The sequence below is a fragment of the Callionymus lyra genome, chromosome 9, assembly GCF_982586985.1.
Source record: "Callionymus lyra chromosome 9, fCalLyr1.hap1.1, whole genome shotgun sequence".
NCBI classification, from domain to species: Eukaryota; Metazoa; Chordata; class Actinopteri; order Syngnathiformes; family Callionymidae; genus Callionymus; species Callionymus lyra.
The window spans coordinates 13,973,192-13,986,713 of record NC_141826.1 but is presented as its reverse complement, the minus strand read 5'-3'; the positions used below and the strand labels follow the sequence as shown (position 1 = coordinate 13,986,713).

Below are 13,522 nucleotides of genomic sequence, written 5' to 3'. Positions count from 1 at the left end.
TAAATAATCTGGAATCAATATTCTGATAAATATTTTATAAAACTGAAAACAATTTACAATGAAAAATACAATTTTCATTTCTTTTCACTTTTCTTAGCATATCTTAGCGTTCTTAATATGGTATTTTAGGATTATATATGGAATATGGTAGATCAGGATCTAACTAGGTTAGCATTAGAGTTACTATAGCTTAGCATTAGATTCAGAATAGACTAGCATTAGATTAATGTATCTTAAAACATAGCATTAGATAGATATAGTTCATATTTATCCAAAATATGTCATTTAAGAAGAAGCTAGCTTCACATTTTTGTGTGAATACATTTGAAAGAATTGTGTTTTATCACATAGGAGTCATAAGACAGGAAGCCCATCAAGCCTCAGAGAGAAGAAGAAGACAGGAAGTCAGAGGCCATCGCTTGACAGGTTTTAACGTTGCACTCTAGACCACAGAGAGAGAAGACTTTCCATTGAGCAGTCGGAGGATGAATCGAAGCTGATGTGGGAGGTTCTTTCTCTGAGAGTGAGTGTTACTTTACGATAAAGAGACATAATCTAAGCAAAACAAAATGAATCCAAACTCATTTTATTTAGGTCTATTATTAACTTGTAGTACATTTGTGTGATCAGGAATTAGATTATGTAAGATTTACTTTATTAAATGAATAGTAGATAAACTTTTGTTGCAGTAGTCATTATAAGTGTACCATTAAACTTAAATGTTCCACCCATTCATCCTTCCATATATTCATCCACCCAATTGTCCATCCACCCATTCATCTGTCCATCTATCCACCTCTATCTCTTTTTTTAATTGAAGTCTTTCTCTCCAAGATGGTAGTAAGTCCCTCATCATGATGTGGTTTTGAAGTAATTGATTTATAGACTTATTTCCTGTCCAAAAATCTGAGTCCATTATGATGTAATCATGGCTTCACTCCTCCTCCAGCCAGCTGTGATTATGTCCTGCTTTGTTTATACAATGAGTGTCTTGGAGTTGGAGACTTCATACTAATGAGTAAAATAGAGGTCCAAGATATATTTAAGAAAAACTTAAATCAACACATTAGTTGACCTAGTTGATCTCAATAAAAATCAACTGGTGAGAGATTCTTGTGAACTGCAAATAAAATAAAATAAACATTTTCTAAAATGTTTTTTTTTTTTAATCCTGAAGAAAATACATAAAATAAAGATGTTTTAATTGCCTATATATTGATTGTCTAAAGCGTACTTCCTGTGTAATATGTTTTCAGAAGTCAAATTCCTCTATTGACATTTTTTATTTTCAAATAAGTGGCTACTGACAAATACCTTGTTAAGTTCCCCCCTTGTTAAGTATCTGCTCTTTCATTGTATCATAGAATTTATTTTTATTTTTATCTTAAACCTGGCTTGTGTGTGTTGAAGATAATATTCATTTATTTTCAAACCATCTTTGTCTATATTAAGTTCAGGTTCAAACAAATAAAGTGGTTTTAATCACATATTTAATGTTATTATGTCAACTGTCAACTTTATTTCAATACATGTTTTAAGACGTCAATTTCCTCTAAAAAGATGAAACATTCACTGAGAATAATGAGGGTAAATCTTCAAACCACAAAAGATTCCTGCAGCTGCTTTTGGTTGAGAAAGTTAAAAATGTAAAAAAAACACAGAGAGAAGAGATCGTAAACTAAAGAGACACATTTTGAACATGTAAACTTCTTCTGGCGTGAAAAAAACAAGCTGATTATTTTCATTGGTCGAACTGAGAAGAAAAAAATGACGACCGACCAATGATTCTTTTGTTCCCACCCACTTGTGTCGCAACATAAATGCTTCGGTTTGTAGGTTTTGTATCTGAAACTTGGCTGGACTTGTGGTGAAGATGTTTTATATTTATTTTCTCTTCGTCTTTGTCTCGACTGGAGGTAAGAATTATCAGCTTTATGAACTTTCTATATATCTATTTTAACACTTGATTTACTTGTAATAACATTAACTTGTGATTGTATATATATATATATATATATATATATTTCTTCATTTGTTTCGACTTTTATTTTAAATTCAGTAAGAAATCCTTTTAATTCAGAGTTTATTTAGACTTTAAAAATTGATCTGAATAACAAACAGATTTGTCTGATTATCTGGTACACATTTAACCATATAATGTTGTGTATTTCACCTTTACACCGTAGAAATACTGATCAGCAAAGGTTTTTACACTTTGGTGTGGAACAAAAATTATTAAATACATTCTCAAGAAAAATGTTCAAATATTTGAATTCACAAACAATAACTACATGTTTAATCTGTTCCAGGATGTGATCAAAAATTTTCGTCAAGCACCGTACTTGCTGGACAGGATGTGACTTTAGAATGCAACATTGTGAGCAGATTCGGGAATTTACAGTGGACCAGATTAACTTCTGACAACCTGCTGGAAGTTTTAGTCTATGCGGATCCCTTTGGATTACAATTACAAACCAGGTCTCCTCGATTCACTGCAAAACATGACTCGAAACATTTTGATCTGAGTTTTACCAGAGCAGAGACGGAAGACACTGGATTTTACTTCTGCAGTGAAGTTGTGAGCGCAAAGATGAGATTTATAAATACAACTTTTCTGCATGTTAAAGGTACATTAACACTTTTTTTGGATTATTTGACATACACATAAAACATTATGTGGTTAAAACATTTTTTTTAGCAATTTGATTGTTTGTTTATTTCCATTTCCATTCATTTAGATCTGACTTGTTTGAGTTAAGTGATAACATTCCATGATAATATCGTATAAGTTTTTTTAATGTCCATAGATTATGTGCACCTTCTCTTGCATCGTTTGTATGTTAATATTTTATATTTTAGCATTTAAACATGTTGGCTGCTTTTTGTCTAATATTTTCATGAATCATCTCTAAATATTTGGACTTCTTCACAGACGGAGATGCTGATGTAACTGATGTGGTTCAGACTGATCTGCTGCATTCAGGAACCTCCGGTAATCTTCAATGTTCACTCCTCACGAAGAAGAACAACTCATGTTCTGGAAAAGAATCAGTTTACTGGTTCAAATCTGGAGCAGACAAGGCACCACGTTTTCTCTTGGCTGGTGACATTGGAGGTGATGAATGTGAAGAAAACTCTACGATTCAAACCAGGAAATGTTTCTACAAATTGTCCAGAGACGTGAGCTCCTCTCACCATGAGACCCTCTACTGCGCCGTCGTCTCATGTGGACACATTTTCTTTGGAAATGGTTCCAACATCAGAGACGTTCAAGGTAAAGGACCAGTTACATTTGCATTAAGACTATGCTCAATAATGTATTTCGTTCCTCCAGATATCTCTACCGATGATTTTCTGATGACAACTAGGCCAGCAGCTGTTGTCTCCATAGGTCTCGGAGTTATGGTTCTACTGATTTACCTCCTCACGATTCTTGATGAATGTGTTGGTGAGTAAATAATGAAATAATAAAAATAAGAAGATGACTTTATAATTATTTTGATTTTATCTGCCAATATTTTTCACCATCCACTGAAGAGCAACATGTGCAGCAGGTAGATATTTAGGATGTAAAGGTGAAAATTATTAAATCTGTTTTTAATTCCATTTTGTCCGTTTCATTCATGCAGGGAAGTGAATATTCATCTGTTCACTCTGTGGCCATTTTTACTCTGATGAAGGCTGGAGAGGGAGAATACAGAGCAGATGTGAAGAGAAGACACATATAAAAGTGATGAGAGGATTGTGAAGAAGAAGAAGAAGAAGAAGATGTCGACGTTTTTTTTTTTTTTTCTGAAAAATGTATTTAGTTTTATTTTCAGATTTGTTATGTTGCTTGCTAGATACAATAGAAAAAAAACAAAAATAAAACTGTGATGCTTTCATGATAAAGATCAGACCAGTGTTAATGGGCAACAATTCATGACTGTTATTATTTTGTATCTTTATAATCAAGTGACCACAGAAACTAAAGGAAACCTTAAAATAACTGTTTCTGTTTAACACTTTATCTTGTTTGTATTTGTATCCTTTAATAAAACTGAAGTAAACTTTTGAATAAAAAAACAACAACAACGTTTGTCTCTACTTGTGTTAATCCTCAACCACGCAGACACACGTCAGTAAAATCATATATTTATTGAAATATATCACATTTTTATTTATAATCATACTCAAATCATCAAATATTAAGATAAATGTTTTTTGTCTGAGTGTGAGGAAGGTGTTTGTGGTTTAGTTACAAGTGGTGAAAAGAAGAAACAAATGTTCTTGACCTCATTAAGAAAGAGACAGGAAGTTTGAATATGTGACCAAAGTAACATGAAAGTTTCGATACAATTTTGATTATACTGTGTAAAAACTGACTTCTGTGACATTCAAATATTTTTCATCTTGTGAGTGAATTTCGGTGAAGGCAGACATGACTTCAAAAACACTAAAAAATGTCTGTGCCTCAAATAAGGTTGTGTTATAATAACTGGTGTTGCTATCTTGACGATCAGAAAAAAACATGGAGTTAAAACTCCAGAAGTTTTTTATCCAGCTATTGAATTAAAATTAACTTGAAAAGCTTGATAGAAAAAGCTGAGAGCTCAGTGTCATCAGCACCTTGGACAGTTCCTTATACGCACCAAGAAAACCCTAAAAATTGACTTCAACTCACAATCTGAACTTTCAAGCACCTGGGATGTTTGGTTAATCACCTCCAGAGAGGTCACAGGTCAAAACTAGAGAGATAAGAAGAAACTTTTTCATGAGCATCTGGACTAAAAGAAAATGCCGCAAATGACAGACAACAGCGAAAAAAGGGAAAGACAGTCACCTGCTCTGACACAAACAAAAGGAAACACACATTTTGCTGCTTCATTTTGGTAACATTTTCTTGGAATTATATCTTATCTAACGTTTGGAGAAATTTGGACATTCATGGAGACAGTTAATGCAACACTGTTTATTTTAAGATTGTGTCACTCTTGTCACACACTCCACAAAAAACATACATATATTATCTTTCACTTTTTAGCAATTAATATTCTTAATTACTTTTTTCCAAGTACCTTAAAACTTTCTAAGTGCCTCAAAAGTTCCACTTTGGAATCAGAATTGAATTTAATTAAAGATAAAATGAAGTACTTTTCTATTTTAAAACAGTTTCAGATCCAGCAGAAGAACTTGTTGTTCACAGTTGAATGGAAAGTTTCTTGTTGTTGTGGTCGTCAAACGCTCTTCCTGTCTATTGCTGCACAAGCTTTAGAAAATTTGACTTTTTTTCATCTCTGCGTGTCAAGTAACCACACGAGAGCTGCACAAACATATAACACCTCTGCAGACTTCATCCTGCACGAACATGTACAGGATGACTTTTCCATTTTTCAAGATGTTTAATAAAGTTTTAATGTCTAACAAAACTTCATTAAAAGTAATTTTAAAAGCCTAAATGTAACATTAAAATAAATAATCTGGAATCAATATTCTGATAAATATTTTATAAAACTGAAAACGATTTACAATGAAAAATACAATTTTCATTTCTTTTCACTTTTCTTAGCATATCTTAGCGTTCTTAATATGGTATGTTAGGATTATATATGGAATATGGTAGATAAGGATCTAACTAGGTTAGTATTAGAGTTACTATAGCTTAGCATTAGATTCAGAATAGACTAGCATTAGATTAATGTATCTTAAAACATAGCATTAGATAGATATAGTTCATATTTATCCAAAATATGTCATTTAAGAAGAAGCTAGCTTCACATTTTTGAGTGAATACATTTGAAAGAATTGTGTTTTATCACATAGGAGTCATAAGACAGGAAGCCCATCAAGCCTCAGAGAGAAGAAGAAGACAGGAAGTCAGAGGCCATCGCTTGACAGGTTTTAACGTTGCACTCTAGACCACAGAGAGAGAAGACTTTCCATTGAGCAGTCGGAGGATGAATCGAGGCTGATGTGGGAGGTTCTTTCTCTGAGAGTGAGTGTTACTTTACGATAAAGAGACATAATGTAAGCAAAACAAAATGAATCCAAACTCATTTTATTTAGGTCTATTATTAACTTGAAGTACATTTGTGTGATCAGGTATTAGATTATGTAAGATTTACTTTATTAAATGAATAGTAGATAAACTTTTGTTGCAGTAGTCATTAGAAGTGTACCATTAAACTTAAATGTTCCACCCATTCATCCTTCCATATACTCATCCACCCAATTGTCCATCCACCTATTCATCTGTCCATCTATCCACCTCTATCTCTTTTTTTAATTGAAGTCTTCCTCTCCAAGATGCAGTAAGTCCCTCATCATGATGTGGTTTTGAAGTAATTGATTTATAGACTTATTTCCTGTCTAAAAATCTGAGTCCATTATGATGTAATCATGGCTTCACTCCTCCTCCAGCCAGCTGTAATTATGCCCTGCTTTGTTTATACAATGAGTGTCTTGGAGTTGGAGACTTCATACTAATGAGTAAAATAGAGGTCCAAGATATATTTAAGAAAAACTTAAATCAACACATTAGTTGACCTAGTTGAACTCAATAAAAATCGGAGACTGGTGAGAGATTCTTGTGAACTGCAAATAAAATAAAATAAACATTTTCTAAAATGTTTTTTTTTTTTAATCCTGAAGAAAATACAAAAAATAAAGTTGTTTTAATTGCCTATATATTGATTGTCTAAAGCGTACTTCCTGTGTAATATGTTTTCAGAACTCAAATTCCTCTATTGACATTTTTTATTTTCAAATAAGTGGCTACTGACAAATACCTTGTTAAGTTCCCCCCTTGTTAAGTATCTGCTCTTTCATTGTATCATAGAATTTATTTTTATTTTTATCTTAAACCTGGTTGGACTTGTGTTGAAGATAATATTCATTTATTTTCAAACCATCTTTGTCTAGATTAAGTTCAGGTTCAAACAAATAAAGTGGTTTTAATCACATATTTAATGTTAATATGTCAACTGTCAACTTTATTTCAATGCATGTTTTAAGATGTCAATTTCCTCTAAAAAGATGAAATATTCAGTGAGAATAATGCGGGTAAATCTTCAAACCACAAAAGATTCCTGCAGCTGCTTTTGGTTGAGAAAGTTAAAAATGTAAAAAAAACACGGAGAGAAGAGATCGTAAACTAAAGAGACACATTTTGAACATGTAAACTTCTTCTGGGGTGAAAAAAACAAGCTGATTATTTTCATTGGTCGAACTGAGAAGAAAAAAATGACGACCGACCAATGATTCTTTTGTTCCCACCCACTTGTGTCGCAACATAAATGCTTCGGTTTGTAGGTTTTGTATCTGAAACTTGGCTGGACTTGTGGTGAAGATGTTTTATATTTATTTTCTCTTCGTCTTTGTCTCGACTGGAGGTAAGAATTATCAGCTTTATGAACTTTCTATTTATCTATTTTAACACTTGATTTACTTGTAATAACATTAACTTGTGATTGTATATATATATATATATATATATATTTCTTCATTTGTTTCGACTTTTATTTTAAATTCAGTAAGAAATCCTTTTAATTCAGAGTTTATTTAGACTTTAAAAATTGATCTGAATAACAAACAGATTTGTCTGATTATCTGGTACACATTTAACCATATAATGTTGTGTATTTCACCTTTACACCGTAGAAATACTGATCAGCAAAGGTTTTTACACTTTGGTGTGGAACAAAAATTATTAAATACATTCTCAAGAAAAATGTTCAAATATTTGAGTTCACAAACAACAACTACATGTTTAATCTGTTCCAGGATGTGATCAAAACTTTTCGTCAAGCACCGTACTTGCTGGACAGGATGTGACTTTAGAATGCAACATTGTGAAGAGTCATGGGAATTTACAGTGGACCAGATTAACTTCTGACAACCTGCTGGAAGTTTTGGTCTCTGTGGATCCCTTTGGATTACAATTACAAACCAAGTCTCCTCGATTCACTGCAAAACGTGACTTGAAACATTTTGATCTGAATCTTACCAGAGCAGAGTCGGAAGACACTGGATTTTACTTCTGCAGTGAAGTTGTGAACTCAAAGATGATATTTAAAAATACAACTTTTCTGCATGTTAAAGGTACATTAACACTTTTTTTGTATTATTTGACATAAACATAAAACATTATGTGGTTAAAACATTTTTTTTAGCAATTTGATTGTTTATTTCCATTTCCATTCATTTAGATCTGACTTGTTTGAGTTAAGTGATAACATTCCATGATAATATCCTATAAGTTTTTTTAATGTCCATAGATTTTGTGCATCTTCTCTTGCATCGTTTGTATGTTAATATTTTATATTTTAGCATTTAAACATGTTGACTGCTTTTTGTCCAATAATTTCATGAATCATCTCTAAATATTTGGACTTCTTCACAGACAGAGATGCTGATGTAACTGATGTGGTTCACACTGATCTGCTGCATTCAGGAACCTCCGGTAATCTTCAATGTTCACTCCTCACAAAGAAGAAAAACTCATGTTCTGGAAAAGAATCAGTTTACTGGTTCAAATCTGGAGCAGACAAAGCACCACGTTTTCTCTTGGTTCGTGACATTGGAGGAGATGAATGTGAAGAAAACTCTACGATTCAATCGAGGAAATGTTTCTACAACTTGTCCAGAGACGTGAGCTCCTCTCACCATGAGACCCTCTACTGCGCCGTGGTCTCATGTGGACACATTTTATTTGGAAATGCATCCAACATCAAAGACGCTCAAGGTATTACAACCATGTATTTTACGTTGTTGAATTCATATTTACATTTGTTTTCCAAAAGAAAAAACAGACCCTTGTGACTTCATGAGTAAACTGGAGATTGTGTTTGGTGCTGGTCTCTCCATTTGTCTGCTCATTATTCTTCTACTGGTTTACATCATCTGGAAACTAAAGCAAGATTTAAACAGTAAGAACTTTTTTTTTCATTCACAGATTAATGAATGATGCGAAATAAGTAATAACTGATCTATTTTATGATTAGAAATTAGTTTTGGGATTTAAAAAAGTGAAATGATGGTTTTATTTTATTTTATTTTATTTTTTTCATTTCTTCTATGTTTTCTGTGTAGAGATATTAAAGGAAGGACAACTATTGGATCTTTCTTTTTTTTTAATGTAGATCATTTAATCAGATGCACGGAACTTTTCTTCTTTTTTTGTTTCATCATTTATAGATATTTCTTTCCAGTTTATAAGTAAGTAAGTAAGTAATTAATATTTATTTATATAGCGCTTTTCGAGACCAGGGTCACAAAGCGCTTTAACAATCAAAACAATACTCAAAACAGTACATACTTCAAAGATCAAGACAACACCGAGAACAACACAGGAGTTCGAGAAATTCAAGGAAAAGCCTGAACAAATAGAAACGTCTTAAGATGTTTCTTAAAGGAGTCAGTAGACTCCATCAAGCGCAAAGAGAGAGGAAGATTGTTCCAAAGCTTAGGAGCAACAGCCTGAAAAGATTTCTCTCCTCTGGTCCAGAGCCGTGTGCGTGGAACCATAAGTAGATTCTGATCCACAGACCTCAGAGACCGAGCTGGGGTGTAAGGCTGGATCAGATCAGTGATGTAAGGAGGAGCCTGACCATGAATAGCTCTGAAAGTAAGAACCAGAATTTTAAAGTTGATCCTGAAAGAAACTGGAAGCCAGTGAAGAGTTTTAAGGATCGGAGAAATGTGAGTTCTCCTACTTGAGCGGGTCAGAATTCTCGCTTCAATTAATAGCTTCCGAATGATGAAATAGTTTGAATTTGTATTGTGTTTTTTCGTTTTCTCACTTCATGAGAACTGCAAAGATCAAGCCGTCGGTTTCCTGCTACAATCGTTCTTTTTTTTCTTTCACCTCTACTTCCCCACTTGGTTTTTGACACAAAGACAAAATAGAAAAGAGGAGTTGTGTGAAATGTTCCTGTTGTGGTATTTAACTAGTCCATCAGTAAATGATTTAAAGTATTTTTTATTTTATTTTTTACATACGTCTTCCTGGTTAAAAATGTTTATAAATATTAGAAACATTTTAATTATTTGTTTTTTTGCAGGATTGTTTTCATGATATTTTATGACTGTCATTAAAGTACATAAAATATTATTTAAATATTTTTTTTTTTTTATTGTTTTCTTTGGCATAATAATATATATATTCACCACTACAGTTGATCTCATCAATGCTGTCTTAGTCCCGCGAGGGGATATTCAACCATTCACACATACTGATGGGAGTAGGCTGCACACTTGCGGCAAGTTCACCATCAGGAGCAATCAGGGTGAAGTGTCTTGCTCAGGGACACAACGACACAAGCTTGTCTGGAGCTGGGATTGAACCTGCAACCTTTTGGACTGCAGGCAACCACTCTACCATCTGAGCTAAGTCGCCCCTGTCAAGAGAAGAATAGAAAATCAAACCAGAGACAGGAAGTAGAAGTGAAAGTTAAGAGAAGTTTTGACAGTAATTTGGTTGGAGGTTCAATCAAACACGTTCATCTGCTTAATATTTTCTTTCCTCTCCAGAATCTTCACATCTTCAACCAACGTCCACCACTGATGACGGGGACCAGCAGGTAGAAACCAGACGTCACTGAACTTCTCTATTCATCCATCAGTATTAATATGTTTCTCATTTTCCAGCAGGACAATTATGAATCATTGGTTTACGCTGTACCGAGTTACACCAAGAGGAGAAGCGGAAGAAAGGAAAAACGTGTGGATCTACAGGAAAACGTGATCTATTCTGGGGTCAATGTGAAGAAATAGATTTGTCATCATGATGCTCCTGCTGGATGTCAGATGAGCCTGGATGTGGAAACACCAGAGAGATCCTTCACAAGAGAACAAGAGGCCAAAGGAGGAGTATGACCTGCTCAGATCTTCATAATTGATACGTCACAACCTCATTCTCTACTCAGGAACTACATCAATCTATAGAACATTGAAAGCCTCATGGACAACACCTCTTACAGGAGCAGAATCATGGCCAAAACATGTTGAGGAGAACACATGATCAGTCAGATCTACTCTGGGAAAACATCAGAAGAAGTTAGACATTATTGAATATCCATCATCAACCAAATTTCCACCAGAAGCCACGACACCAGAGCAATGCTAAGGAGAAACGATTTATTCAATGCTATGGATGGACTTTCTTGGAAATGTGATTTCAGAATCATACGTACATGGTTTCCTTATTTTATTTGAGTGACAAGTTAAAACTGAAATTGTTCATCAACACTCATGTTTTGTAATTACATTAATGTGAATAAATTCAATTTTAATAAAAAATAAATTATTATCATTCACCTGGTAAATTATCATTACCATTCGTACACCGTCACATTAAGTATTTTACAGATTTTTTTATTTTTGGATGCTTTCTCACTAGTGATTGTATCTCTTGTACAACATGAAGCTTCTTCAAATTAATTTGACAAATTGTTACATGATTATGAACCACTGAGCCGCAAATGCTGAAGCAAACTCTTATCTCTTTCCTGTCTAATGAGTTCTGCGCATTCGTTTGATCCAAGGAAGAGTAACATTTTAGAATTAAATGAATGAGTACAAAAGTAGGTCGTACAAGACCTCAAATATAACAGTTTAACAAAGAAATGCAAATTATTCAGAAATACCATAGGTTCCGAGCTCGGTCCAGTCTCTGTCAGACATCCTGGTTCACCCACCAGATCCTTCCAGAGGGTGGCAGCTAATCTTTAGGTCGTCCTTTCTTTTAAAGACCTCAAGACACTCCCAAAATAAGTAAAGTAAGTAAATCTGACTCCATTATGAACAACAGATGTTGTTTGACCTAATCAATGACCTAAACAAAGAATCTTCAGACTTCCTTCACACTTGTTATCTCAAACCAGGTCTGTAGACCATAAATTCTGTGTCTTGACATTTTAAGAGTCGTAAACAAACAAGGACAGCATTTCCACATGGCTCCATCCTTCTTTTACCAATACATATGTCCTTCACAGTCAGCACTTTTGACACAGAGTTGCGCCAAGTTCCATACAAGTTAAGGAATAGATGCCCAGAGCCCCTGAACCCTGAACCTTTAAACCCCAAACCGTTTGAACCCTGCTGCCTGGAAAAGGCAGCTGTCGTCAGACAGAATACAAGAAGATGTTTAAGATCTGAATAAGGGATAACATTATCAATGTTTAACAATTAAATGCACAAGAAAGAGGACATACATTCAACCCATCAATGAATACACATATAGGGAAGTAATTTGGAATATGTCTTCAATGCCCAGGAATTGATTTATTATTTTGGCAAAAAAATCAAATGTTTATCAAATGTCATATTATTACGTTTTCTTTTTAATTCTGAATATCATGAAGACAGGTTATGTTTTTTTTTATTTTTTTTAGCTAATTTATCTTTCTTTTATTTAATGATTATGTGTTTGATTTCCAACTTCACATCTTTGGTGATTTTGTATAGAGATTAAAACACTTTTCTTTCCAACTGTTCTAACTTGTTGGACAGGATGTGACTTTCAAATGCAACATTGAGAACAGACACGGAGACTTACAGTGGACCAGATTAACTTCTGACAACCCACGAAAAGTTCTAGTCTCTGTGGACCCCTATTGACGACCAACAATAACCAAGACTCCTCGATTCACTGGAAAACGTGACTCAGATCATTTTGATCTGCATCTTAAAAGAGCAGAGTGTGGAGACACTGGAGGAACAGAGTGTGGAGACACTGGATTTGTATGAATACAACGTTTCTGCATGTTAAAGGTAAAAGTATCTTCTCCACCTTTATTGATAGATGATCAAAATATGAATTAAAAGGAATATTTTTTAATTGAGTAAATCTGAGAAAAAAAAAAAAAAAAATTCAGCAACTAAAATGTATAACTGTGTTTTATCTAGTTTTTAAATCTTCGAAAAACTTTATTTCACAGACAGAGATTTTGAAAATCTGGAGCAGACAAAGCACCAAGTTTTCTCTTGGCTCGTGACATTGGAGGAGATGAATGTGAAGAAAACTCTACGACACTCATTTGCATGAAGACTATGCTTAATAATGTATTTTTTTCCCGAGGATATCTCTATGGATTATTTTCTGATGACAACTAGCTCAGCTGCTGTTGTCTCCATAGGTCTCAGAGTTATAGTTCTACTGATTTACCTCCTCACGATACTTGATGAATGTGTTGGTGAGAAAATAATTAAATAAGAAAAATATGAAGTGAAAGTATCAGAATTAATCAGACTTTATATTTTACTTTATCTGCCGATATTTTTTTTACCATCCACCGAAGAACAACACGTGCAGCAGGTGGATATTTAGGAAAAAAAAAAAGAAAGATCTAAAAGTTAATCTTCCTTTAACATCTCTACACAGACAACATCAGAATAAACCAAGAAAAGAAAAGGAAAATCAAACCATCAATTACATTTTTTAAATCCAAAAACTACTTTCTAATCAAATAATAGATCAATTGTTACTTATTTTTAATCATTTCTAATTTGTGGATGAAAAAAAAAAAGATTCTTACCGTTTTAA

The 13,522-nt window shown here is 33.5% G+C and overlaps 2 protein-coding genes across 2 annotated transcripts; both read left to right on the top strand.

The window, feature by feature from the left end:
• The first annotated feature begins 1,873 nt into the window (after positions 1–1,873).
• On the top strand, positions 1,874–3,894 carry LOC148071900 (uncharacterized). Its single transcript, XM_087799231.1, has 6 exons — positions 1,874–1,916; positions 2,310–2,627; positions 2,933–3,274; positions 3,335–3,448; positions 3,538–3,554; positions 3,630–3,894. The coding sequence occupies exons 1-6, from the start codon at positions 1,874–1,876 to the stop codon at positions 3,726–3,728; spliced, it is 933 nt and encodes a 310-aa protein (XP_087655357.1). The 3' UTR covers positions 3,729–3,894.
• A 3,387-nt stretch (positions 3,895–7,281) lies between these two features.
• LOC148071899 (uncharacterized) lies at positions 7,282–11,195 on the top strand. Its single transcript, XM_087799097.1, has 6 exons — positions 7,282–7,370; positions 7,762–8,079; positions 8,381–8,722; positions 8,781–8,906; positions 10,510–10,559; positions 10,627–11,195. The coding sequence occupies exons 1-6, from the start codon at positions 7,328–7,330 to the stop codon at positions 10,750–10,752; spliced, it is 1,005 nt and encodes a 334-aa protein (XP_087655223.1). The 5' UTR covers positions 7,282–7,327; the 3' UTR covers positions 10,753–11,195.
• Positions 11,196–13,522: the final 2,327 nt, after the last annotated feature.

Bases quoted from the DNA above. Each gene is read 5' to 3' on its own strand.
- LOC148071900 (XM_087799231.1), top strand. From the start codon at position 1,874: ATGTTTTATATTTATTTTCTCTTCGTCTTTGTCTCGACTGGAG. The intron at 1,917-2,309 runs GTAAGAATTATC...AATCTGTTCCAG, and splicing joins CGTCTTTGTCTCGACTGGAG to GATGTGATCAAAAATTTTCG. The intron at 3,275-3,334 runs GTAAAGGACCAG...TCGTTCCTCCAG, and splicing joins CAACATCAGAGACGTTCAAG to ATATCTCTACCGATGATTTT.
- LOC148071899 (XM_087799097.1), top strand. From the start codon at position 7,328: ATGTTTTATATTTATTTTCTCTTCGTCTTTGTCTCGACTGGAG. The intron at 8,080-8,380 runs GTACATTAACAC...ACTTCTTCACAG, and splicing joins AACTTTTCTGCATGTTAAAG to ACAGAGATGCTGATGTAACT. The intron at 8,723-8,780 runs GTATTACAACCA...GTTTTCCAAAAG, and splicing joins CAACATCAAAGACGCTCAAG to AAAAAACAGACCCTTGTGAC.